The sequence below is a fragment of the Hyperolius riggenbachi genome, chromosome 4, assembly GCF_040937935.1.
Source record: "Hyperolius riggenbachi isolate aHypRig1 chromosome 4, aHypRig1.pri, whole genome shotgun sequence".
Lineage (NCBI taxonomy): Eukaryota > Metazoa > Chordata > Amphibia > Anura > Hyperoliidae > Hyperolius > Hyperolius riggenbachi.
In genome coordinates, this window is record NC_090649.1 from 359,990,161 (window position 1) to 360,017,540 (window position 27,380).

Below are 27,380 nucleotides of genomic sequence, written 5' to 3' on the forward strand. Positions count from 1 at the left end.
TTCTTTATTTAAAAAAATGTATGTGAGTGCAGTTTACTATTTGGCCACAAGATGGCCACAGTCAAAAAAGTTCCTGGAGCATACGATCACGCTGCCAGGAACTATTAGCAGGCTGCAAACATTTTTTGCAGAGCAGAAATACTGCGCTCTCTGCTTAGAAAGCGTCGGTATTTCTCCGGGGGGCTTAGATCGGTGAATGGGAATTATATTCCTATTCACTGATCGGGGGGTTAGCGGCAAACAACGGGAGCGCACGCAGGAGCGCGCCCGATCGTGCGCACCACGCTGCAGGAGCAGCCCAGTCTATCTGGACGGATATATCCATCCAGATAGGGTGAAGTGGTTAAATAAAATTAGGCAGGTGCATAAATGTTATTGATTCCAAAACCTTTAAAACTAATTATTGGAACCAAATTGGCTTGGTAAGCTCAGTGACCCCTAACCTACATACACAGGTGAATCCAATTATTAGAAAGAGTATTTTAGAGGTCAATTGTAAGTTTCCCTCCTCTTTTAAGAGTAGCAACATGGGGTATCAAAACAACTCTCAAATGACCTGAAGACAAAGATTGTTCACCATCATGGCTTAGGGGAAGGATACAGAAAGCTATCTCAGAGATTTCAGCTGTCTGTTTCCACAGTTAGGAACATATTGAGGAAATGGAAGACCACAGGCTCAGTTCAAGTTAAGGCTTGAAGTGGCAGACCAAGAAAAATCTCTAATAGACAGAAGTGACGAATAGTGAGAACAGTCAGGGTCAACACACAGACCAGCACCAAAGACCTACAACATCATCTTGCTGCAGATGGAGACACTGTGCATCGTTCAAACATCCAGCGCACTTTACACAAGGAGATGCTGTATGTGAGAGTGATGCAGAGGAAGCCTTTTCTCTGCCCACAGCACAAACAGAGCTGCTTGAGGTATGCCAAAGCACATTTGGACAAGCCAGCTTCATTTTGGAATAAGGTACTGTGGACTGATGAAACTAAAATTGAGTTATTTGGGCATAACAAGGGGCGTTATGCATGTCGGAAAAACAACACAGCATTCCAAGAAAAACACCTGCTACCTACAGTAAAATATGGTGGTGATTCAATCATGCTGTGGGGCTGTGTGGCCAGTGCAGGGACTGGGAATCCTGTCAAAGTTGAGGAATGCATGGATTACACTCAGTATCAGCAGATTCTGGAGACCAATGTCTAGGAATCAGTGACAAAGCTGAAGCTGCACCGGGGCTGGATCTTTCAACAAGACAAAGACCCTAAACACTGCTCAAAATCCACTAAGGCATTCATGCAGAGGAACAAAGTACAACGTTTTGGAATGGCAATCTCAGTCCCCAGACCTGAAAATAATTGAAAATCTGTGGTGTGAGTTAAAGAGAGCTGTCCATGCTTGAAAGTGATCAAACATGAATGAACTAGAGATATTTTATAAAGAGGAATGGTCCAAAATACCTTCAACCAGAATCCAGACTCTCGTTGGAACCTACAGGAAGCGTTTAGAGGCTATAATTTCTGCAAAAGGAGGATCTACTAAATATTGATTTCATTTACTTATTGTGGTGCCTACATTTATTTATTTATGCACCTGCCTCATTTTGTTTAAACAATCATTGCACACTTTCTGTAAATCCAATAAACTTCATTTCACTTTTCAAATATCACTGTGTGTGTCTCCTATATGATATATTTAACTGACCTTTTTTGTCGTAACAACCAACGATTTATACAGGAAAATCATGATGATTTACAAGGTTGCCCAAACTTTCGCACCCCACTGTATGTATATACATGTGTATATACGCATACATATATTTGCATCCACTTTAAATTTAGTCCCGCTGCAACCGCCACACTGATTAGCCTGGGAAGAGGTAGGCATGCGGAGGAGAGAAGCCTGGCTCCCGCTGTGCAGCGCTGAACGCTGCCTGTGCCTTGATGCAGGCACACAGGATGCACAGTGACATGCAGAGGCAGAGCAGCATGCTTGATGCTGCTGCCTCCAATCCCATCAGACTTGGCAGTTAAGGTGCATACACATGTCGTTCTGACGTCAGTTTCCGCGTGTGTACAGTCTGTCGGCCAGCTGGTAAGGCTGTTTTTGACCGATCCACCGAGCTTGTGTCAGTCCGACGTGTGTACGCACCTTTAGGTTTACTGCCCCGCCCCTGCAAGCACATGGTGGACCCGGGAGAAGAGAGAGGATGCAGGCACCACCATTGTGACAGCCTGCATTAGCTGCTGACACTTGATGGAGACAGCCAGGTATGAGCAGAAACTACGCCAGTGCGAATTTACGCATCGTAGTTCGCATCTACGCATTGTAGTTCATAGGCGAAGTTTCAAAACTCCGCTTACGAATTTACGCGTAGCGAAGTACCGCTACGCGTAGCTTACGCCCATTATGCGTAGTTAACATGTGTATTGCGTAGTGAACTACGAATGCGTTACTCGCGTCTAATTTTCCGCATGCGATTGTATGCATACAAATTTACGCATTGGAAAGGGGAATGTACGCATAGAATGGTTCCCACTAAATGCATTTATAAAGAAATTAATGCGTACAATTTTCTGCATACGGGCATAAGTATCCGCATACACTACGCTTCGCACTACGCGTAATTGCGTATTTGAACGCGTATTCTACGAAATGCATACGAAGCGAATATTTGTTTTCGAAGCCGTAGTTTGAAGCGAAGCGTAATTGCGTAAAACTACGCGTATTTCCAGCGTAGCGAAGTTGGCTGACTATGACCATCCCTGGAGACAGCGGGAGAGAGTCTGTCTGAAGTCATTTGGATGGACAGCTGTGTAAGTATGTTGATGTTTTGTTTGTTTAGTTCTGTAGCCTAAATTCACTTTGCTGATTGTTGCTGGGGGTAGAGGAGAATGGAGGGGAGGAGTAGGGGAATGTGAAGCAGGGATTTAACTCTTGTAAAACATAGAGAAATGTACTCAGTATGTTAGAGTGTAGCCTGTTTAATTCCCCCCTTATTTTTGTCTAATCCCAAGTTTGATGTTTGATCCCTACCCTGTGTCACCTGACTGCCATGGCAGATAAGCTCATTTGAAAGCACAGGATGTTAACAATGTGTCTGCTACCATGAAAGCAGGAAGTTGACACACTGCAGATTTATTCCAGGATTTGTATCAGCTGTAACAAAGAAAGGTTTTGTGTTTAAAGGTTATTTTGCTGTTGTGTATCCTTTAGAGCAGAGAGGACGTTCTGAGTTCAGGTCCGCTTTTTTTAACGTTTAAAGCGGAATATAACCCTGCATTTCAATTTTGCTCTAAAACATTATTTACAGTATATTATATGCAACCAGCATTTTTTTTACTAGACCAGCATTGGAAGGGTTACACAGGGCTTTAAAGTCCCTAGAGATTTCTGCAGATGCATCCGAACTTGAGTTAGATACTTTTTGTTTACATAAATGTATCTAAGTGTTTATTGTGACTCATCTCTCTCACTGAGAAGGAGTTGGAGGACAGCCAAAGAGTGTGTAACATTTCTAAATATATACATATAACTAAATAGAATGTAACTATCTGAAGGTCTGCACGGAACTTAAAACCTCTGTGTTTAACCCTTCCAATGCTGGTCTAGTAAAAAAAAAAAATATGCTTTTTGCATATAATATGCTGTAAATAATGTTTTAGAGCAAAGTTCAAATGCAGGGTTATATTCCGCTTTAAAATTACAGAGGGGGAGGGGAGTAGCAGTTGTGAGGAAGGGGTCTTTCCCTGTTTGCATGAGACAGAGCTGGAACAGGTGACATATAAATAGTAGGATGTGATAGTGTAATGTGTCAAGGTATTGTTGCTAATCACATCCAGACTGCACAGCTGCTTTTCCTGAAGCGTGGCTGCGCAACAGCCGACTGAGCCCGCCCGCACATTTACAGTAAGCCAGAGCCACGGGCTCTGTGGTACTGCGCATGCGTGGGCGGGTTCGCATGGCAACTGCGCAGCCACGCTTCAGGAAGAGGAGATGCGCAGGCCCGATGTGGAGGGGATGACACGGAGTAGCGATGGAAGCCTCATTAGGATCCTGAGGCCTCCCACTTTTAAGTATCTGATCACGTTAAGCCTAATGCTGGTGATACATAGTATGACCCGGCTGCTCGATTACCCGCCGGATTGACTCCCGCCGCGTCCCTGCCGGTGTCCGGATCGATTCCCGCTTGTCCCCGCGGGCACTTCCTTATCTTCCGCTCGACTCCCCGCTATTGTCCGCCCGCGGGCATCGAGCGAGCGGGGATCGAGTAGGGTCATCGGACCTGTCGGAAATTATCAATCGAGCCATTAGCGGCTCGATTGATAAGGGGAAACGTACCGTGTATCCCCAGCCTTAGAGTTGTTTCCTGGCGTGGGGTAGTTGTGGTTGTTGATATTCTGGTGAAACAGAAGAGACCTGTGTGTGGGGAAGAAGGGGGGGGGGGGGGTTACAGGAGTTGAAAGGGGGGTCCCATTTAAGGTTTTGCACGGGGGCACCCAGTGATTTCTAGTTATGCCCCTGGTTTTGGTATCTTAATAATTGGACATGTATGATTGTAAGACTTTCCAAAGCATGATAAATATAAACACAACTTTGTAACAGTAGTACTTTCATGGGTTGTACTGAAATTAAAGAGCAGACAGCATCAAAAAATTTATTGATGAATAAATCAATGTAGGGTTCATGATACTTTTTCAGAAAGCTTTTATGGATTGTTCCTCTCATTTGAATTCTTCAGGAACATTAACCACTTTCCCCCCGCCCGTACGAATTTCTCCGTCCCTTTTTCCATCTTTTAACCCCCAGGGACGGAGAAATCCGTACTTTGCACACTCCCGCCGCTGTCCGCGCTCCTGCTCGTAAACACGCCGCCCGCCGCTAGTAAACACGCCGCCGCCCGCTCGCCCGGAGATCAATGAACGGGAAAATCCATTCCCGTTCGTTGATCTAAGCCCCGCAATGATCCGCTGCTCTCCGATGGGCAGCGCGATCATTGTGATCTTACCCAGCCTCCAAGTACTTCCTCCAAGCTTCCGGAAGGACGCTTGGAGGTCGCATTAACACTAGAATTACCGAGTTTTCTATTTTCTGTGGCAAGGCTAGAGGTGTTATTCACTCCTGCTGAGATGTTCACAGGTCTTCAGGGTTGATTATCTTCAATCTATTGTTGTGCAAACCACCCATTACCTAAGGCCTTGCACATTTGTTTACACAAAGTAGCTGTGTGAGACTTGGATGGAACGACATGCCTGCCGTATCATATTACGCAGCACTGTACAGAGTATATTGTCTCGTCACTAACTGTCCCTCAGAGTGGCTCAAAATCTAGTCCCTGTCATAATCATACAGTATGTCTATGTATGTATCATGTAGTGTATGTATCGTCATCTAGGGCCAATTTTATGGGGAAGCCAATTAACTTATCTGTATGTTTTTGGGATGTGGGAGGAAACCGGAGTGCCCGGAGGAAACCCACGCAGACACAGAACTCTGTTGCCGATTCATGCAGCAAAATGCAATCAGAGGGCAATTGGCACTTTTGGCAGTGTTCCATTGACATGACAAATGATGACAGGCATTCCATTGCCATGGCATTGATGGCAGTATGGCAGATACTGTAATGCAATTAGGCTGGCTTTTCACAACATATGAATGCTGTAGAGGTGGCCAAAAGGTGTGATGCTGTCCTGTCGGAGGGAGAGAGGCTGGCAGAGAACGTGGTCATGAATCTGATGGAGCCATTTTTGGATGATGGGAGAAATGTCACGGACAATTTCTTTACTTCACTGTCACTGTCGCACAGACTGCTGCGGCGCAAAACAACGCTATTGGGCACGGTGAATAAAGTCCGGCGTGAACTTCCTCAGCTTGCAAACGACACTGCACAGCGAGAGGTATTCTCCACTTCAGTGCTTAGAAGTGGCAGTGTCTCCTTGACAATTTATGCACCTAAAAAAAACAAGACTGTGTGTGTTCTACGTTCCATGCACCAAGACGTGACGATCAGTGACGGCAGAAAGAGGAAACCCAACACGATAACAGACTATAACCACATGAAGGTATGTGAATGTGTGTATAATTTTACCATGGCCTCAGTGGCGTCGCTAGCGCTATTTTGGGGGGCCCTAGCGGACACCGCTGATATGCGGAAGTGACATCACTGGGGTGCCAGTAATCAAAGAGACAATGCCCCGAAATAGATTAATTTCAATTATGCAACACCTTCGATTTGATGACAAGGACACGCGGGAAGAACGGCCCCGCTGTCACACACACACCCCCCCCCCCCCCCCCCCGGCCGCCGCAGCTGTTCCCGCTGCCAGACAGCCAGCAGCGTCAGACCTCGATCAGCCGGCGACCAGTTAGAGTGGGCGCAAGGACCTACCTAGCGGACACCGCTGATATGCGGAAGTGACATCACTTCCGCATATTTGCGCCTGGCGCCCGCTCTAACTGGTCGGGTCGCCCGCTGATCGAGGTCTGACGCTGCTGGCTGCGAGGTGAGGGGGCGCCTGTCACTCACTACCTAACGGGGGTCCCTGTCACTCACTATCTAACCTGGGTTCCCTGCTGTCACTCACTATCTAACGGGGGTCCCTGCTGTCACTCACTACCTAACTGGGGGTCCCTGCTGTCACTCGCCAGCAGCATCAGACCTCGATCAGCGGGCGATCCGACCAGTTAGAGCGGGTGCCAGGCGCAAATATGCGGAAGTGATGTCACTTCCGCATATCAGCGGTGTCTGCTAGGTAGGTCCTAGCGCCCACTCTAACTGGTCGCCGGCTGATCGAGGTCTGACGCTGCTGGCTGGGCGGGGGAGGGTTCGGGGGGGGGGGGGGGGGACCGCACAGGTGCTCCGATCTCCAAGGACCCAAGGAACGCCCCTGCCAGTGCTACAATGTTTTCTGATGCGCTGCAGCAGTCTGTGTGACAGTGACAGTGAAGTAAAGAAATTGTCCGTCGTGGGTTTATATAAATATCATATGTATTATGGCAATGACAATCCTTAGCAGACTCCCATCCAGTGACTGACTATGCATTACCTTGTACTCATAGGCCTGGTGCACACCAGAGGAGTTTTTCTGAGCGTTTTGAGTTTTTAAATCTGCTGCTAATGTTATCCTATGTGTCTGTGCACTGTGTCTGAGCTGTTACCAGACAGCAGTGAGCAGTTACCAGACAGCAGTGAGCAGTTACCAGGCAGCAGTGAGCAGTTACCAGGCAGCAGTGAGCAGTTACCAGGCAGCAGTGAGCAGTTACCAGGCAGCAGTGAGCAGTTACCAGACAGAAAGCAGTTACCAGGCAGCAGTGAGCAGTTACCAGGCAGCAGTGAGCAGTTACCAGGCAGCAGTGAGCAGTTACCAGGCAGCAGTGATCAGTTACCAGGCAGCAGCGAGCAGTTACCAGACAGAAAGCAGTTACCAGGCAGCAGTGAGCAGTTACCAGGCAGCAGTGAGCAGTTACCAGGCAGCAGTGAGCAGTTACCAGACAGAAAGCAGTTACCAGGCAGCAGTGAGCAGTTACCAGGCAGCAGTGAGCAGTTACCAGGCAGCAGTGATCAGTTACCAGGCAGCAGTGATCAGTTACCAGGCAGCAGTGATCAGTTACCAGGCAGCAGTGATCAGTTACCAGGCAGCAGCGAGCAGTTACCAGACAGAAAGCAGTTACCAGGCAGCAGTGAGCAGTTACCAGGCAGCAGTGAGCAGTTACCAGGCAGCAGTGAGCAGTTACCAGGCAGCAGTGAGCAGTTACCAGGCAGCAGTGAGCAGTTACCAGGCAGCAGTGAGCAGTTACCAGGCAGCAGTGAGCAGTTACCAGGCAGCAGTGAGCAGTTACCAGGCAGCAGTGAGCAGTTACCAGGCAGCAACGAGCAGTTACCAGGCAGCAACGAGCAGTTACCAGGCAGCAACGAGCAGTTACCAGGCAGCAACGAGCAGTTACCAGGCAGCAACGAGCAGTTACCAGGCAGCAGTGAGCAGTTACCAGGCAGCAGTGAGCAGTTACCAGGCAGCAGTGAGCAGTTACCAGGCAGCAGTGAGCAGTTACCAGGCAGCAGTGAGCAGTTACCAGGCAGCAGTGAGCAGTTACCAGGCAGCAACGAGCATTTACCAGGCAGCAACGAGCATTTACCAGGCAGCAACGAGCATTTACCAGGCAGCAACGAGCATTTACCAGGCAGCAACGAGCATTTACCAGGCAGCAGTGATCAGTTATTAGGCAGCAACAAGCATTTACCAGGCAGCAGTGAGTGTCTGTGCACACTGGAGCAATGAGGTTTTGTAAAAAAAAAAAACATAGCATTACATTGGGAAGAGCTTTTAGAGGTTTCAAAGGACAGAATTCTCTGGTTGTGGGGGATGGGAGGTGGGCAAATAGTAACTTAGACCCAAGGTGATTTAGTTCAAGTAAACAAATGGAAATGTACTTGTTTTCAGAACAAAAGAAAGAGAACAATGGAGTTGATAGCATGTTAAAAAACTCAGCAGGGGTGCTACTAAGTGTGAGCTCCAGTGAATTAACGCAAATTTGCGCAGCCCTGGTAAATCTAGTGTTAAAACAAAAAGTTACTGTGGCCATCTTGTGGCCAAATAGTAAAACTACACCCTACACATTTTTCACATACAAATAAATTACTTTTACACAAAAATTAACTCATTACCTCCCACACTCCCAATTTTTTTTTTGTAATTAAAAAAAAATAAAAAAATGTACAATAAAAAAAAATACATAAATAGTTACCTTAGGGACTGAACTTTTTAAATATTTATGTCAGGAGGGTACAACACTGTTACTTTATAAACTATGGGCTTGTAATTAGGGATGGACGCAAAACTGAAAAAAATGCACCTTTATTTCCAAATAAAATATTGGCGCCAAACATTGTGATAGGGACAATTTTATAACCGGGATAAAAGGGCAAATACATTTCATGGGTTTTAATTATAGTAGCATGCATTAATTAAAAACTATAATGGCCGAAAACTGAAAAATAATTAATTTTTTCCCAGATTTTTCCTATTTTCCCATTAAAACAAATTTAGAATAAAATAATTCTTGGCATAATGTCCCACCTAAAGAAAGCCTAATTAGTGGTGGAAAAAACAAGATATACATCGTTTAATAGTGATAAGTAATGATAAAGTTATAGACGAATGAATGGAAGGAGCGCTGAAAGGTGAAAATTGCTCTGGTGGTCAGGGGGTAAACCCCTCAGTGGTGAAGTGGTTAATGGATATCTAGAAACAGACATAATTTCTTCTATATAAGTGATCATATTGTACCATGTTATCAAGAGAAAAGTACCATTCATGGAAAGCTTAATCTTTAAAGTACAAGCCTGTTTTCTTGTTACCAAGAAAGTCCTAATCCATAAAAGTTTAATAACATTAATCTTTAGTGCAACTTTCTGGTTTATACTCATTTGAATGATAATATTAAAGGTGCTGATGCATTTCATCATTAATAAAAACTCTTGAGGTCTTCTTTTCCCCCTGAGGGCCCATTCACACTTGAGCGTTTTGCCGGCGATTTCGGCAAAACATTTAAACGCTAGCACTTTTGAAAGCGCTAGTGTAATAAAACCCTATGGGCCTGTTCTTACTTGGGCGATTTGCGCTAATCGCCGCAAATCACCCAAAATCGCGAAACGCAAATGCGTAGCCTGCACCATTTTCAAGTGATTTCCCGGCGATCGCGTTTCAGTGCTATAGAAGCGCTAAACGCGATTGCGGAGAAATCGCTACACTGTCCAGTGATTTTTCCATGTGAATTCGTGGAAAAATCACTCCCGCAAATGCCGGCAAAAATCGCCAGCGTTTTGCCCTTTCAAGTGTGAATGGGCCCTTACTGTGTTATGTTATCTCATGTATTTGCTACAGTTAATAAAGTGTGTTTTTATAAAAGTGCTGTTCAAACTAACAGTGCTCTAAACAATTTTGAGACACAAAATGATTTTTGATTTCTCAATTCAGATGAAAAAAGATCAAAATGTATTAACCACTTCCCTTTTATTTTTAAAAAGGTTTGTGTACAGTTCATTTGTGTTTTTGCTATTCCTTTCCTGTCTTTTTTTCTCATAACACCACTGTCTAAAGGTAATTTCCTTCTGACGGTTCTATAAGTCATGTTTTTCTCCTGTGCTTTAGCAGCCAGTTAAAGACCACATAGGGTGTATCATATTATACAGTTAATTTAAACTTCATGTTAACATTAGAATTGGTGATTGCAGGGTTAGGTAACTCATCTGCTTGCTCGGAAATCTATATTATTGTTAAACTGCCCACGAATTGACAAAACTACCATGTGATTTTTACCCAAAGCGTTTACGAAGCTCTGCGGTGCCCCCTACCTGTGTTGCCTCAACTGTTCCTAGCTTGGCAGCTGTGGCCTAATTGGTGGTTTTGCCACAGGAAAGCAGAGTAATCATCGAGCAGGTGCAATGGCAAAATTCTGGCTTAAGTTAACATGAGGTATAAATTAAATGTATAAAACATTACACTTTAGGTGGTCTTTAATAGTGATGAGCAATACATTTCCGTAAAGAATATCCAAGGTGAAAGTTTTGCCACAAATGAAGTATATACTTAGTTTAAGTATACACACCAGGATCGCTGCCTTTGTTTCCCCTTGCCAGGTTCCATTTCCCTGCTATATGCCCCAGACTAGGCCCCGACCACCAGTATTTAGTGACCTTTAAACTGGATACTCTTCTCCTGCGCATATCCAGTTCGCTTTTGACTCCACACTGGCCCTGCTCCCAGTGTCACATGCACTGTAAGTGTGCGCAGTGATCTGGAAGACACAGGGAGTGTGGCTAGAGTGGAGTTAAAAAGCAAACTGCGCAGGAGAAGAATATCCGGTTCAAAGGTTGGGGCCTAGTTCAGAGCCTGGCGGGGAGAAATCCAAGACAGTGATCCTGGTGTGGAGACATTAAAATATGTATGCATTTCTGTGGCAAAAATTTCAACTTGTACATCCTCTAACATGCAAAGCTCCACCAACCCAGGAAGGGAATTAAAAAGAGACAATCAAAACCTCTAGTCGATGAACAGCTAATCAATCAGAAGCAGGGGCATAACTACATTGCGCCGCTTCCCCCACCTTCTTCCAAGATCTGTCAGCTGCCAGCCAATTGTCTTTAGTTTGCAAGTGTCATGCAGCCAGCCAATCACCATATGTATTCAGTCCCATGTCATGTGACAGGAATTGAAGCTGAATGGCGATCGACTAGATGCACGGCACTTGTGTTGCTGCTGGGAGCAGGTAATATAACATTCCGATGCCACTTTGGAATAAGATGACTCGCTCGCAAATACAGTAGCACATTAAATAATGTAATCAAAATGACTGATCTACCTCATACTTTGGTTGGAACTAGAAAGGATTGAAATCAAGGTTGAAGACTCTGAAAAGTCTGTCAAAAGCATCCATAAATGGTGCAGTAGTTGCAGGGTGGATACCACTGAAGGTGGAAATGGTTAATGAATTGCTAATAATTCAAGATTGCAAAAAAATGTATGTAGAATGAAATTTGCCCAATCAAATGTATTTCCTGATGATTTTGATTGACCCATTGACCCATTTCCAAGATGCACACAATTTGAATTTCAGAAATGAGGTATAAGATGACAAAAAAACAAAAAGTAGTAAAGGGTTTCAAAAAGGTATGGCCATTCTTGCTTTCAAGCAACCAAACAAATTTACAAGGTCAAGCAAATATGTGAGAGTAGTCAGCAGAGATGCTTCTAGCTTGCATGGAAATATTATAAATATTGTATGCAGCTTAAAAATTGACCCAATCAAAATTGCCAGGAGGAGCATTTAATTCCAAGCTGCATACATATGCATGCAAGCCAGAAATATTAATATTTCATTGACAATCTCAGATGATCAGCTTCCCCTAAATAGATGGATGAGCAGTCCACCCCATAGTGGTGTGGTTCACACTAAAATTATTAGAAAAGCTGAATAAATAAGTTGCTGCAAAATAATTTCCTATCTGGCACCAGGGTTTAATCAGGGTGAGCCAGGTATACATATTATTGGAAAGGGCAGGGAATGGCCCAACTTGGGATCAAGTACTACAGGGTAGGCCAGTTTGGAGCACTCAGCTGTAGATTGAAGGGAAGTTCCTCCAGGTTGACTATGGTATATATATATATATATATATATATATATATATATATATATATATATATATATATATATATATATATATATAATTATTTTTAATAAATCTGCCAAAACCGCAGGTAACTTTTTTCACGTTGTCATTATGGAGGGTTGTGTGTAGAATCCCAGATGTGGTAAAATAATTAAATCAATTTTGCAAAAAGTCTTTAACATAACAAAATGTGGAAAAAGTCAAGCACAGTGAATACTTTCCAGATGCACTGTAAATACACAACAAAACTGAAGAAGGTGATTAATTGCACCTGGTTGGGTTTACCTTTATGTTTCTTGTGGGGAAGGACAAAGGGGTTGTTCATAGTTATCCAACTGATTTTTTCCCCCTGAACCATCATATTTTTCACTTGGTTGTTATAAGTTTTACTACGTAAATACAGCAGATGCTGCCATAGCCGCAAATTGTACTGTGACGCCTAATTGGGTTGTGTCCCCAAATTACATGTCCTTGGTAGCTGTATTGGCAATACATACAGAAATGCTCTATTTACCTAGCTCTTATTTTAATATAATTGTTTTTCCTTCTATGCCAACAAAAGGTGTACATTAAACATTTGATCTACAAAGAGAACATACATTTTACACTTGTACTATTATTTATTTGGAATATAGGGACCCATAAGTGTTCTACTGTATTAGATTTCAAAGAAATATGAAACAATTACCTGAACAAACAGGATGTGGACCATCTACATCATGTGTTCCAGTTGTTCTCAGTTGATGGAGACTCTGAACTGTCAAAGGCTTCTCTGAAACTGAAAACTAAAAGAAGAACATGGTTTGGTGCTTAGGCAACAGAGCGAGGATTAAAGGATCACTATTGTGAAAATCTTAAAATTTTAAATACATGTAAACGCATACAAATATGAAGTACATTTCTTACTGAGTAAAATGAGCCATAAATTACTTTTCTTCTATCTTGCTATCACTTACAGTAGGTAGTAGAAATCTGACAGAACCAACAGGTTTTGGACTAGCGCATCTCCTCATGGGGGATTCTCAGGGTTTTATTCTCAAAAGCACTTAGTGAATTGCAGTTGCTCCGTCCAACTACCAAAAAAGTGTGCAGCGAGCAGGGAGGCTGGCCAGCATCTTTATATAAATAATTGTCAGGGAGTGTCTTTATAAAGAATAAAAGCCTTGCTGAGAATCCCCCATGAAGAGATGGACTAGCTCAAAACCTGTAGGTTCTGTCAGATTTCTACTACCTAGTGTAAGTGACAGCAACATGGGAGAAAAGCAATTTATGGCTCATTTTACTCTAGAAGAAACATATTTCCTATTTGTGTAGGTTTACACTTATTTTCAATTTTCGCGATAGTGGAAGGCTGGGGGTTAAGATACAGACTGTTAGCAATGTGGTCGGCAGGATTTTAAGTATGTGAAGTGGATCCAAACTTACATTCACTTATTAAAATAAAGAAAGCTGGTAGCTCAAAGCTGAATTTCAGTCCAGCATAAACAATTAAAATCCTGTCTATCAACTCTATATTGCCTATGTGGTTTTATCTACTTACTCTGATTCATGATCCCCTCCTCCCCCCCCCCCCCCCCCCCCATCAGCTGGACTGGAGGCAGTCATCTAGCACAATAATGCAATAGAAGTGTACTACTTAAAAAATGGAAGTGGATATTTTTCTGAATACACAGTCAAATTAGTTTGCATAGAAAAGCTCTATGTAGCCTTACATCCTGCCCTAAAAAACACAATCTCCTGTCCTGTGTGGCTTAGTAATAAGGTTTCCAAGGAAAATTAAAGGTGGCTATACACTAATCGATACCCATTATATCTGGCAGATCACTGTGATCAAATCTGTTAGAAAACAATGCCGCAAATAATGCCCTATCAATTTTGACCAAAATTGATTGAATCAGTTGATCGCACTGGATGGAAGATATTACTTGATAGGTGGTGGATAGAGAGCATTTGATTTAGAGATGACTGACATGCAGTGTTCACAGTGGGGCTAACTCTCACTTGTCTGCCGTTGTGCCACCTCCCATGTCAACTTTTCATGCCACGGCCCTCCTCCCTGTTTCCTTTCCCCAGGCGCCTGCGACATGTGACAAACAGAGATCAGACACTAGAGGCCCGGCAGCATCCACACCAGACCTCTAGTGTTTGGTGCCTGTGTCATGTTTGTCCCATGATAGAGGCACCACTGATAATAAAACACAGAGAGGAGTGCCACGTCATGGAGAGACCCACTGGGAGGCGCACTGGCAAACAGGCGAGAGTTCGCTCCACTGCAACACTCTGCAGATCCAGGGGGGAGAACAGGCGGTGCGCAGCTCCACTGAGTTTCAACAGATTTCATGCTGAAATCTACTGAAATATAGTGTACAGTGTATGAAAGGATTCAATCTCTCTCAGATCAGATTTGTTAGGAGAGGGATCAGTCTGATGGTCGAATCTGGTGGCCAACTATTAGCGTATGGCCAGATTAATATAAACCTACAAACCACCACTTTTTTTTTTATTATCAAAAATGATGGTCTTTGTAATTCTGCTTGTCACTGTAATTCTGCCTTTAAAATGGAACGGTACACTACAATCATCTGTTACCAAGTGACTAGAAAACACTTTAAACATTCAGTATGAAGAATTTAAAACTTATTTTAATTAGGAAAATTGATTAAAGAACAGGATGACAGGTGACAAAAATGACACAAAAGTTAGTACAAATTAAAAACACATTTAATAGCCATAAAATATATATTACATCAGACTTACCTTCCATTCACCAGTTTGAGGGCTTTGAGGAAGAAGATAAAAAATAAAAACAAAAGAAAACGTTTAGAACCAAGTACTTGCATGAAACAGTATACAGAATCTGTCTCTGATAACAGTGCAAGAAGAGCTTTACTTCTAATATTAGCATGGAACTTGTCCAGTACTGAAGCATTTTTATTGGTGGACAACAGGTTGAAAGGAACAGCTGCAAAGTGCACGTTTTATTTCTTTGACTGCTCTGTTCTATAATAAAAAGTGCTAAAAGAAGTCAACATAGAACAGGATTTTAGATAGCAGATATAACTTGACCTATACGATTTACAGACAGATTATATATATATATTTTCTTTTTTCTTCTTGCAACATGTAAATGTTTTACATTCATGAGGAGAGTTGTATACATGTTGTGTGCAAGTATGTTTTAATGCAACAGGTCATATGAATATATTCTAAATGGTTTAACGACCAGAGCACAATCTAGCTAATTATTTAACCACGTCACATCTGGAGGTTATTTTCACCTTACTGACTGGAGCACTGCCAACATTTTAGTTATGAGCATGTCACTATGGATTCAGTAATAGAGGCAGGTTAAGTGGTTAATGGTGCGTATCTGTGTCCCAGAATTCTTTCCTCTGCAGAGTCATTATAGCAAATTCACTCTAGGATTTGTTGTTCAGAGAAAGGTATTCAGGTGAGATAAATAGACTGATTTTGTCAGTCCATGTTGTCCTGCTCAGGGACCGCATGACTATAATAAACAGAATTATAAGGATGAGGATGGATAGCACTTCTGTAGCAGTTTGTGATGCGCCAGGTCTAGAGTTCCGACTGCATTCCGGACCCAATCACACGTAAAGGAAGGTAGAGATTGGCGCCATCAAATTTATTCAGCTGTTATTTTATTGTAGACAAGTTGACATGTTGCTGAGTAGCATACAGATGTTTGCTACTCAGCAATATGTCAACTTGTCTGCAATAAATTAAGAGAATAATACATTTGATGGTGCCAGTCTACCTTTATTTACTTATGATGGATTGAACAAAGTATCAAAGTTCTGTGCTGCAAAGAGTCTTGCTTATATGTTATGTTCTTTAGGTTTGGGACAGTACAGTAGTTTTGCTCCCAGCTTAGATGCTTCTTATCAAAAAGTTGTAGTCAGTTGCCCATCTGCTGCCAAGGTTTTTGTTTTATGTTTTGTTATCTGCTTTCTGTACAATGTGAATAGCCTGTACAGCACAACTAAAGCACTGGTGTTGGTAAAATACAAAGACTTGCTTGTCACGGTTCCTGTCTCAGAAGGCAACGGAACCCGCAAGTAAAAATACTATCTAGTTTTATTGTAGTGAGAGACAGAGTAGACTTTGAGTGTTTTTTTTCCCTGAGCTATTTTCTTTCTACAGAATTTAAAGGGAATCTGAAGTGAAAATAAACTTATGATATAATAAATTGTATGTGTATTACAGCTAATAGAACATTAGGAACAAAGATATGAGTCTCATATTGTTTCCAGTACAGAAAGAGTTAAGAAACTTTACTTGTTATCTATGCAAAAGAGCCTCTTTGGCCTCTCTGACTAATTTAGTCGGCTACAGTGCTATTTTCTGAATCACTTATACATCAAAGAAACAGCGAAAGACAACTTCAGATAAGATTTTACTGCAGGAAAGTTCAAAGGATCATTAGCTCTGCTCTGTTTCATAGTTAAAATGCAGTGTGTAGTTTTTAAACTGCAAAAATTTGAGAATGACGCAATGTTATAAAAAAGCTATATAACTGAAAATAAAAATATGAGACTTTTCTTTGCTACTAATGTTCTATTAATTATCCGTACTACACATACAATTCATTATATCATACTTTTTTTCCCGCTTCAGTGTCACTTTAAAGGAAGGAAAAAATGCACTATTTCTTAATTTTCACTAATTACATTTTTTTTCAAATCATTTTTATTATATGGAGTATCCAAGTTACAAAATGTAGAAAATACTTTTCATGTCATAGTTTCCATGTTACATGTATACATCAGTTTGAAATCAACAAACTATGAGTTAAGTAAAAGCAACCCTAGTTGTACTCTATATATTTTTAAATTTTTTTTTAACAAAACCAAATAAGTCATAACTGAACGAGAGACATTTGGCTCAAAATATATACAGTCGAAAACGAAAGAAAAAAGTTTACATGAGACATCTACAGAAAGTTGGGTTTTTCGAATGTCCTCGTTTCTCTAGTAGTTTACCATTTAGGTTCTATCATCCTTGTCTCTCAAGTTATCATAATATAAACAATGGGCATACCAGGAAATCCAATGCAACAAGAGTCTCCTTCCCCCGGAGAACGGATTGCCCATGCATTAAACGACCCTATCGGTAACAAAATCTAACATTGTAATTTTAACAACTTTCCAATCGCATCCTACCCCTATGAGTTGTTAGTTGTCGTAGTCTGTCCATTGACATCACACATATTAAGGCATTGCCTGATTGTCTAGTTGTTGAGAAGAGTATATGGAAATTCTGATATCTTCCTGTGAGAATAGGGATCTCAAAGTGTATAAGTTAAGTTTTTATATTCCAACATCTAGAAATCCTATGGTACCAGCTAAATGCTTACTAACCCTTTCCACTCGGAGTTCTTTCCTAAAGGAAGTTGTTTCTACTCTGAGTTTTTTTTTAAAGAAATGCGCTCTCCCTCTTACTCTCTCTCTCATTTTAACATGGAACATAACACCATAACATGGTATATCTTATTTTAAAGAACACATTATAACGTTTAATTTGATACCTTATTTGGACAGTTTGACATCTTATATTGGTTGGTAACAGAGGAGAAAGCCAAGGTCTGGTAAAATGAAAAACAGTTTCCTGGGTGTAAACCGGGCCTGCGTGAGCAAGTTTCGCAATAATAGGTTGTTTTATGCCCGCCACCTGGGGTCTTACTGTCCCTACACACAATGCAATCCTTGGTATTTCGATTGGGCAGATTAGCAATAAAATACTGGCTACTATTTACACCTTCCCCCAGTCCCTTCCATAGGATTCCATTGATTCTATGTGTAGCTTTGAAATCTGCAAAGGAATCTGCAAGGAATCTGTAGAGAGGAATCTGCTGATTGAAATCAGCAACTACTTTTTATTTAAAAAAAAAAAAAAAAAACAGGAAAAAAAAAGAAGTGAAATTTAAATTAACATGTCACTTCCTGCCAGCTGGGATCGCGGAATTCCTGTATGGGGCTGGGGGGGGCACTATGTGTGTGGGCATGTAGTATTACATGCCCACAAACCGGTGCACAGGGATTGGCGGTTTGCGGCGGTCCCGATGCGCCGCAAATCGGTGCTGCAGGGTGCAACGCGGAATTCGCGATGTCTCGCTATGCGGGACATACGAGTGGAAAGGGTTAAGATACCATTTGGTATATTTGAATGGTTCCGTAATAGCTAGGAGACTGGATCTGGGAACATAGATTTTAATGCACGGGGTCCATAGCTTAAAAAATTTATCTGTTTGTAAATTTGCGTTGTTCCGCATCGAATTTGTTTATGTACATAAGTTTACTCAGAACACCGATTAAGTTTCTGGATGTTGGAGGAGAGGAAAAGACCCATTGTGTCAGTATGCACTTTTTGGCTGCCAGAAATACCAGATGCTCAATAGGTTTCAAGGGTGTTTCGGGTGGGAATATAGATACGTCTGGAGCATGGAAAAGGGTATCCCAAGGATTGATTTTTCTCTTTATAGATGTTAAGCGCAAGCACATGTTGTATACCTTGACCCAAAATTTTTGAATTGATGGACAAGACCATAGCAGATGGAATAAATCTGGATATGGAAATGTACATTTAGGACAGGATGTTAGATAGTCAACACTATTTTTGGTTTGCTTAAAGTTAAATGCGTAGTATCCTTTATGAATAATTTTAAGTTGCATTTCCCTCTATGTCTCTGCTATTATGACCAAGCAGACTTTTGTCCAATAAGATATATGACTGGAAGATAATTTTTCAAGTTTAAAATGTCGCACTTCACAATACAGATCTGATATTGATTTCCTTTCTGTTTTGGGGCCTAGCATTTCGTAAAATCTGTCATGTGAAGGGAGCGATGCTCTCGGGCCTAAACCTGAGTTAATATAGTGTTTTAATTGATAATATATCATAACAGACTTTATTCAGATTTTATATTTTCTCTGTATTGATGAAAAGCTTAATAGAGCAGCATTTGAGTCAAGAACATCTGCAAGGGTTTTTATCCCTTTTTCTTTCCACGCTCTAGATAAAGATGTGCCCTGACCCCCAGGAAAATCTGGGGATGACCAGAGAGGCACTGATGGGGAGACATGTCCCAGAAGCAAACTATGTACTATGTAAATAGACGGCAATCACGCCGTCTAACAGTCTCACAGCGAGCTCCGCCCCCCGAGCAGGAGATGCACGCGCAGCCTGCGCGCGATCTCCTGCAAATCAGAGCCCCAGGACTTGACGCCAACTGGTGTTAGGCGGTCCTGGGGCTGCCGCCGCGTCCACGCCCATTGGCGTGGGGCGGTCTTTAGGTAGTTAAAAGAGTCTGCAAATGCAGCGACTCTCTTTTATCTCTCTTTTATCATTATCATTCAAGTCTTTTGGGAGTAAATTTTTTGTTGATTTTTTCCTGTCTTCTATCAAGTTAAGAACAGCATTCCAGTCCCCACCGAGTATACAAAAAGCAGTTGTATTTACATTGGATAAGAGACGTGATTTCTGCCAGAAAGGGCCCATTGCTAAAATTGGGACCATACAAATTAAAGATAGATAGGAGTGTCCCCCTGACCTCTAAATCTAAGTGGATCCATCTCCCTTCTTGCATATCTGACTTATGATGGAGAATTTAACACTGTAGAGATTTATAAATAAGGATCAATGTCCCTGATTTTCTTCCCTTAGCTGGAGCCCCAATGACTGTTCCCACCCACATTTTTTGCATCATTTTGTATTCATCTGGTCTTAGATGAGTCTCCTGGAGTAAAGCCATGTCTGCTTCTAGCCTATGTAAGTGTCTTAAAACTTTTACTCTTTTCTCATCAGTTCTCAAACCTTTCACATTCCAAGAAATACAATTTAGCTCAGGAAGGAAACCATACAAAACAAGTTACTTGTAAAGTTACTGATGTAATAACATGGGAGGACTGCATCCCAGCAGAGCGCAGTCGTTTCCCGTATTTGTGTTGTGTGATCTCAGAAAGATAGGATGCGATGGAAACTAACTTATTAACCGAATGGTAAAAATAAACGATATACAACGTCAGCAAATAAATGCTTCTCAATTGACTCCCTTTTTTCCTCCTGTGAAACAGAGATAGAAAAAAAAGAAAAAGTATTCCACCAATCGATCGTGAGTGGTCTTCCTCCGCAAAAATTGCTGGAGGGGAGGAGCCACGGTCAAATTCGGTGTACTTGTAGATATCAGTGACTCTTATCATGTCACTATATGTGCGTATCTTGCTCCGGTCCTTGTAGGAGCTATTGCTGAAAAAGAAGTCATTAATAGACAAATAGAAATTATTCCTCCACATATTGAAAAGATAGTGTTGTATCCGATGTAGATTAAAGCTAATAATGTATATCTCAAAAAGGCATTATCTATACAGTGGGTTGCAAAAGTATTCGGCCCCCATGAAGTTTTCCACATTTTGTCATATTACTGCCACAAACATGAATCAATTGTATTGGAATTCCACATGAAAGACCAATACAAAGTGGTGTACACATGAGAAGTGGAACGAAAATCATACATGATTCCAAACATTTTTTACAAATAAATAACTGCAAAGTGGTGTGTGCATAATTATTCGGCCCTCTTTGATCTGAGTGCAGTCAGTTGCCTATAGGCATTGCCTGATGAGTGCTAATGACTAAATAGTGTGCACCTGTGCGTAATCTAATTTCAGTACAAAAACAGCTGCTCTGTGAGGGCCTCAGAGGTTGTCTAAGAGAATATTGGGAGCAACAACACAGTGAAGTCCAAAGAACACACCAGACAGGTCAGGGATCAAGTTATTGAGAAATTTAAAGCAGGCTCAGGCTACAAAAAGATTTCCAAAGCCTTGAACATCCCAAGGAGCACTGTTCAAGCGATCATTCAGAAATGGGAGGAGTATGGCACAACTGTAAACCTACCAAGACAAGGCCATCCACCTAAACTCACAGGCCGAACAAGGAGAGCGCTGATCAGAAATGCAGTCAAGAGGCCCATGGTGACTCTGGACGAGCTGCAGAGATCTACAGCTCAGGTGGGGGAATCTGTCCATAGGACAACTATTAGTCATGCACTGTACAAAGTTGGCCTTTATGGAAGAGTGGCAAGAAGAAAGGCATTGTTAACAGAAAGCATAAGAAGTCCCATTTGCAGTTCGCCACAAGCCATGTGGGGGACACAGCAACCATGTGGAAGAAGGTGCTCTGGTCAGATGAGACCAAAATAGAACTTTATGGCCAAAATGCAAAACGCTATGTGTGGCAGAAAACGAACACTGCACATCACTCTGAACACACCATCCCCACTGTCAAATATGGTGGTGGCAGCATCATGCTCGGTGGGTGCATCTCTTCAACAGGGACAGGGAAGCTGGTCAGAGTTGATAGGAAGATGGATGGAGCCAAATACAGGGAAAACTTGAAAGAAAACCTCTTGGAGACTGCAAAAGACTTGAGACTGGGGCGGAGGTTCACCTTCCAGCAGGACAATGACCCTAAACATAAAGCCAGGGCAACAATGGAATGGTTTAACCTCCTTAGCGGTATTCACGAGCAGAGCTCGGGCTGACTGACACATGTCAGGAGCGGTAAGCCCGAGCTCTGCTCGTGTAGGCTAAAATCAGTGGCTGCAGCTAATTCCTGGGTCCCGCGCGCGATCAGCGCTTGTCAGCGGGACCCAGGCTTCTTCCCCCCGGCCGCCGGAGTCCGCATTACCTTTTGATCTTCCGGGACCCGGCGGCCAATTAGCTGGGAGGATCGGCGGTGCGTCGTGACATCGCGGGCGGTGAGAAGTCATCGGGGAGGGAGGCTGGAAAAAGTGCCTGCAGCCAAATCCTGGGTTCCATGCGCGATCAGCGCCTGTCAGCGGGACCCAGGCTTCTTCCACCCGGCCGGCCGGAGTCTCCATTACCGCTCTGATCCTAGGGGACCCGGCGGCCACAATTAGCCCAATAAGCCGATCAGCGGCAAGTGACGTAGGGGCAGCGTAGGGTCACAGGGGAGGGAGGGAGAGCAGAGGGACGGAGGGAGTATAAAAAAAAAAAATTAAACTAAACAGTTCTGATTGGGCCAAAACAGCATTGTATTGGATACAATGGGATTTTGTATCCAATGCAATGTTGCCTTTTGCTTCCTGGATTGCTGAGAGGAGTTGTGGCTGTTGAGCTGGAGAGGAGCTGGCTGTGATTTGTGAGTGCTTATCTTATCTGATTTCTGCCTACCTGTTACCGATTTTTGCCTGGACTTTGACTATTCTTTCTGCCTTCTGCCTGGATTTGATTGATTACCCGTTGCCGATTTTTGCCTGGACTTGGACTACGCTTTGCCTGCTGCCTGCACCGACCTCTGCCTGGATTTACTATGGCATCATCCTCCAGAAGGCGTCTCACCACGGAAGCGCTGGCGGAGTTGGAGCACAGCGATCTGCAGTCACTGGCGGACTCCAGTGACAGCGACGCACCTGGGGATCTGTCATCCGACCCAGATAGCGTCAGCAACAGCGACTCCATCACCAGCGAAGTTAGTGATGTCTGGGTTTGGTGCCCCATCGACCTTTCTCAGGCTCCGCCACCGCCCCCACGTTTCCCTTTTACTGGGGAGCCTGGCCTGAAGAAGGAGTGCGAGTTCAACCCCCTGGCATACCTGCAGCTTTTCTTCTCGGAGGCGGTTATTGAGAGGATAGTGGAGGAGACTAATCGCTATGCCACCCAACAATTGGCTACTCCTCAAGGACCCTTTTCCAGAAGCAGGACCTGGGAGCCGGTAACAGCAGCGGATATTTGGCTGTTTTTGGGCCTGATCATTCTGCAGGGAGTGGTGGGGAAGCCCTTGCAGAAATGGTACTGGAGCACGAATAAGATCATTGCAACCCCCTTCTTCGGTACAGTTATGTCCGAGTACCGTTTTTCCCTTATAATGAAATTTCTCCACTTTTCCAACAATGAAACTTTTGAGGAGTCGACCCACCCTGCTCCAAAACTAAAAAAAATCTGGGAGGTCTACCAGATGGTGGTGGAAAATTTTAGGACCACGTATGTGCCACAGAGGGACATCAGCGTGGACGAGAGCCTGATGGCCTATAAGGGGAGGCTGAGCTGGCTCCAAAATATTGCTTCAAAGCGGGCCTGCTTTGGGATAAAATCATACACTCTATGCGAGTCAAGTACCGGATACATCTGGAATACTATTTTGTATACGGGAAAAGGCACAAAATTTTGTCCCAGGTTTTCCCCGAGTTTGGAGTGGCGACATCGTCTGTATTGTCCCTTCTGGAGCCTTTGTTGGATAAAGGCTACTGTCTCACCACAGATAATTTCTACACCTCCCCTGAACTGTCTGAGATTCGTATAAAGCATAAGACTGACATCTATGGCACTGTTAGGCCTAACAGGAGGGAGATGCCGTCGGCCTTTGCCAAGCAGAAGCTGAAGACTGGGGACACAGCTGCTTGGCAGAAAGGGAAGATGTTAGCCCTCCGGTGGCGGGACAAAAAAGACGTCTGTCTCCTCTCTACTGTTCATGACACCTCCACTGTCCCCACCAGAACGAGAGGAGGAAAAGATATTGTAAAACCGCAGGTCGTGGTGGACTATAACCACACCATGGGTGGTGTGGACAAAGCTGACCAGGCGGTGACCTTTTAACCTGCTGTCAGGAAACAGCAGAAAAAGTATTATAAAAAGATTTTCCGGCACCTACTGGAACAAAGCATTTGGAATGCATACATTCTGCACAAGCAGGGAAGTGACAGGCCAGTGACGCACGCTGATTTCATCTGGAAACTGTGCGAATGTATCTAAGGTACCAGACTGCATCGGATGCCAGAGTTGGACGCCGTGCCTCTTATGTGGTAAATCCGGAGCGCCTCACTGGCCGCCATTTTATTGAATACATTTCACCAACTCCCAAAAAAAATGCCCCAACTAGGACATGTCATGTATGCTGCAGCAAAAGCGACGAGAAGGGGAAAAGAATCAGGAAAGAATCACGATTCTACTGTCCAGACTGTGATGTTGCCCTGTGTGCAATTCCTTGCTTTAAAATATACCACACACGGGAGGTGTATTAGGAGTATATATGTACGTACTGCATAATCTGCTGCCTTATTTATACAGTTTTATTTCAGATTATTGATAAATGTATTTACTTCAACAATTTTGTGTTCCTGACTTTTATTTATATGCAGAATGTCTACCACACTTTTATTCTGATGTATTTTGGTGAGTTAAGACTTAAAAATCAGAGGCGTAAATTTCATGAAAAAAAATGTACCGCTTTTGACTCCTAATTCCTGACAGAAATGCACCGCCAAGGAGGTTAAAACAAAACATATCCATGTGTTAGAATGGCCCAGTCAAAGTCCAGATCTAAATCCAATCGAGAATCTGTGGCAAGATCTGAAAACTGCTGTTCACAAACGCTGTCCATCTAATCTGACTGAGCTGGAGCGGTTTTGCAAAAAAGAATGGGCAAGGATTTCAGTCTCTAGATGTGCAAAGCTGGTAGAGACATAACCTAAAAGACTGGCAGCTGTAATTGCAGCAAAAGGTGGTTCTACAAAGTATTGACTCGGGGGGCCCGAATAATTATGCACACCCCACTTTGCAGTTACTTATTTGTAAAATATGTTTGGAATGATGTATGATTTTCGATCCACTTCTCACATGTACACCACTTTGTATTGGTCTTTCACGTGGAATTCCAATAAAATCGATGCATGTTTGTGGCAGTAATGTGACAAAATGTGGAAAACTTCAAGGGGGCCCGAATACTTTTGCAACCCACTGTACATATAACCCAGACATTTTGATGTTCGCCTCAATTTTGGAAAGACATCATAAACAATGATGTTATCCTCAATCACCTGCTTTTTTTTTCCTCTCCCCCCCCCCCCCCCCTTGAAGCTACAACAAGTGTAGTAGTACCAAAAGATTATATTGTATCACATGGAAGCGTGTCATCCCCAGAATCGTTCTGTTGCATAGAGTCATCTTGTAGCCGCGGAGATTTGGGAGGCGGACCCTATATAGAATCATCTGCAATGCTTGAAGTGTCTCTTCTCATCTTTCGTGAACTCGGTGGTGACTCTGTGACCTGTAGATCTTGGGCATAATTAAGGGCCTCAGGGGCATCAGTAAATGTTTTGACGGAAGAATCTGAATGGAAGATCCTAAGCACTGCTGAATAGAGAAGGGCAAAACGGGTCTTCTTACGTATTAACCTTCCTGGCGGTAACCCCGAACGTAGTTCGAGGTAAGCCATGCAGGAGGATTTCTGAGGCCCTGCTGGGCCGATTTGCATAATTTTTTTTCTTTTGCAACACGCAGCTAGCACTTTGCTAGCTGCGTGTGCACTCCGATCGCCGCCGCTCCACGCCGATTACCCGCCGCTCGCCGCCCCCCCCCCCCCCCTAGAACCTGTGCGCTGCCTGGCCAATTAGTGCCAGGCAGCGCTGACGGGTGGAACGGGACTCCCAATGAAGTCATCCCGCCGTCGCCATGGCGATGGAGGAAGCCCTCCAGGAAATCCCATTCTTTGAACGGGATTTCCTAATCGCAGATCGGCGGAGGCAATCGAAGCGGGTGGGGGGATAGCGGGTGGGGGGATGCCGCTGCATAGCGGCTATCATGTAGCGAGCCCTGGGCTCGCTACAGGATTAAAAAAAAAAAAACTGCTGCGCTGCCCCCTGGTGGTTTTTAATAGACCGCCAGGAGGGTTAAAAGCGGACATGCTGGAGAAAACTCTTTCCGGGCTTTGGAAACTTCCGCTGAAAAATCAGCGAAGATCAAAACTTTATTACCATCGACTTCCAGACCTTTTCGAGAGCGGAAAGCCTGTAAAATTTTATTTCTGTCTGTGTAGTCGAGGTACCAAGCAATTACAACTCTTGGTCTGGTGACATTTGGTTTTAATGGACCTAGACGATGGGCCTGCTCCACCTTTAATGGACCCGTGAGACCCAAATTGTCATGAATGACCTCCGCGCAGAGTTCAAGTAATGTATCCGGTTTAAACGATTCAGGTATGCCAACAAATTTCAGATTATTACGTCTTGAACTATTTTCCAAGTCATCTATACGGTCCGCTAGAATGATTTGTTTTTTGTCAGACAAATCAGCTTGGTTCTGTACTTGCACGAGTGTGTCTTCCACCTTGCTCGTTCGTGCTTCAACTTGTTGTAAGCGATCAGTGTGTTCCTTAAGCTGCGTCATAATGGGGGCCATTTGTGTCGCAATCGCTTTTGTGATTTTTGCTGAGAGGTCATGCTGGAGATGTGATGCAACCTATGCTGCCAGCTTCTTATAGTTAATGGTAATTGACTTGCCCTGGCAAATAATTGGGGTGTCATTGTCGCTTGCAGATTCCATGTCTGAGGCCGGTGAGCTTTTAGCTTTGAGGCCAGTGCGACCCTTAGGTCGGAGAAGGGATCTTTTGGCGCGCTGGGCCTTAACGATAAATTTGTCCGTACCTGGTCTCTGGACGATTTCGGTGCATAGTTGAGCAGCTTTGAAGTGGCCTTCACTGGAGGAAGGAGCTGCTGGGATCGAATCCGGAGTTTCGTGACGTGGAGTCACTGTGTGGTACAGGGCGCGGCTTTTTAGGCCTAGGCGCTAGTAGAAGCCGTGGCCTCACATAGATGCAGCGGTAGAGTTCGGCGAGTGGTTGGCGCGGAGGTCCGCATTCACTAGCAGCAAGTGGCGGTTTCGTCTCCCGTGCTGGTAGGGATCCTTTGAGGCTTATGCTGGCTGGGGATGGAGGCTCAGGGATGTGTGGAAGTGGAGCGAGGACCGGAGCTCCCGCACACACGTCTGTTCACATGAGGCGCCGGAACCGGAAGTCCAGTTACATTTTAAATAAACAATTCTACTATGGATAAAAAACACAAATTGTATTATATTATAGTGCCCCATTTAAACTCACAATTACACATGGCTCTCTCTCTTAGTTGCCCCCCCCCCCCCCCCATTAAAGTCTACCCTTCATTTTAGTACCTCCTATGGTGTCCTTATTTATACTGCCCCTTATGCTGTGTACTCTTGTTGTGGCCTCTATATTGGACTCTATTACAATAGCCCCTATGCTGTGTGCTGCTTACAAAGCTCCTGCCCCTACACTGGCTATTCTGCTGTGCCTTCAAATAGTGGCCCAACTGCTGTGTCCTTTATTTTGTTCCTTGGTGGTCTAGTGGTTCTGTAATCCTCCTACCCTTTCCCTGCTAGTCTA

The 27,380-nt window shown here is 43.5% G+C and overlaps 1 protein-coding gene across 1 annotated transcript in view; it reads right to left on the reverse strand.

Moving 5' to 3' along the window:
• Positions 1-27,380, reverse strand: part of CNST (consortin, connexin sorting protein) — a 233,628-nt gene that overhangs the window by 81,732 nt on the left and 124,516 nt on the right. The window contains exons 7-8 of the mRNA XM_068231951.1: positions 14,925-14,946; positions 12,856-12,952 (exon numbers count right to left, since the gene is read on the reverse strand). Of these exons, the coding sequence (XP_068088052.1) occupies positions 12,856-12,952; positions 14,925-14,946 (119 nt within the window). The remainder of the gene's footprint in view (positions 1-12,855; positions 12,953-14,924; positions 14,947-27,380) is intronic.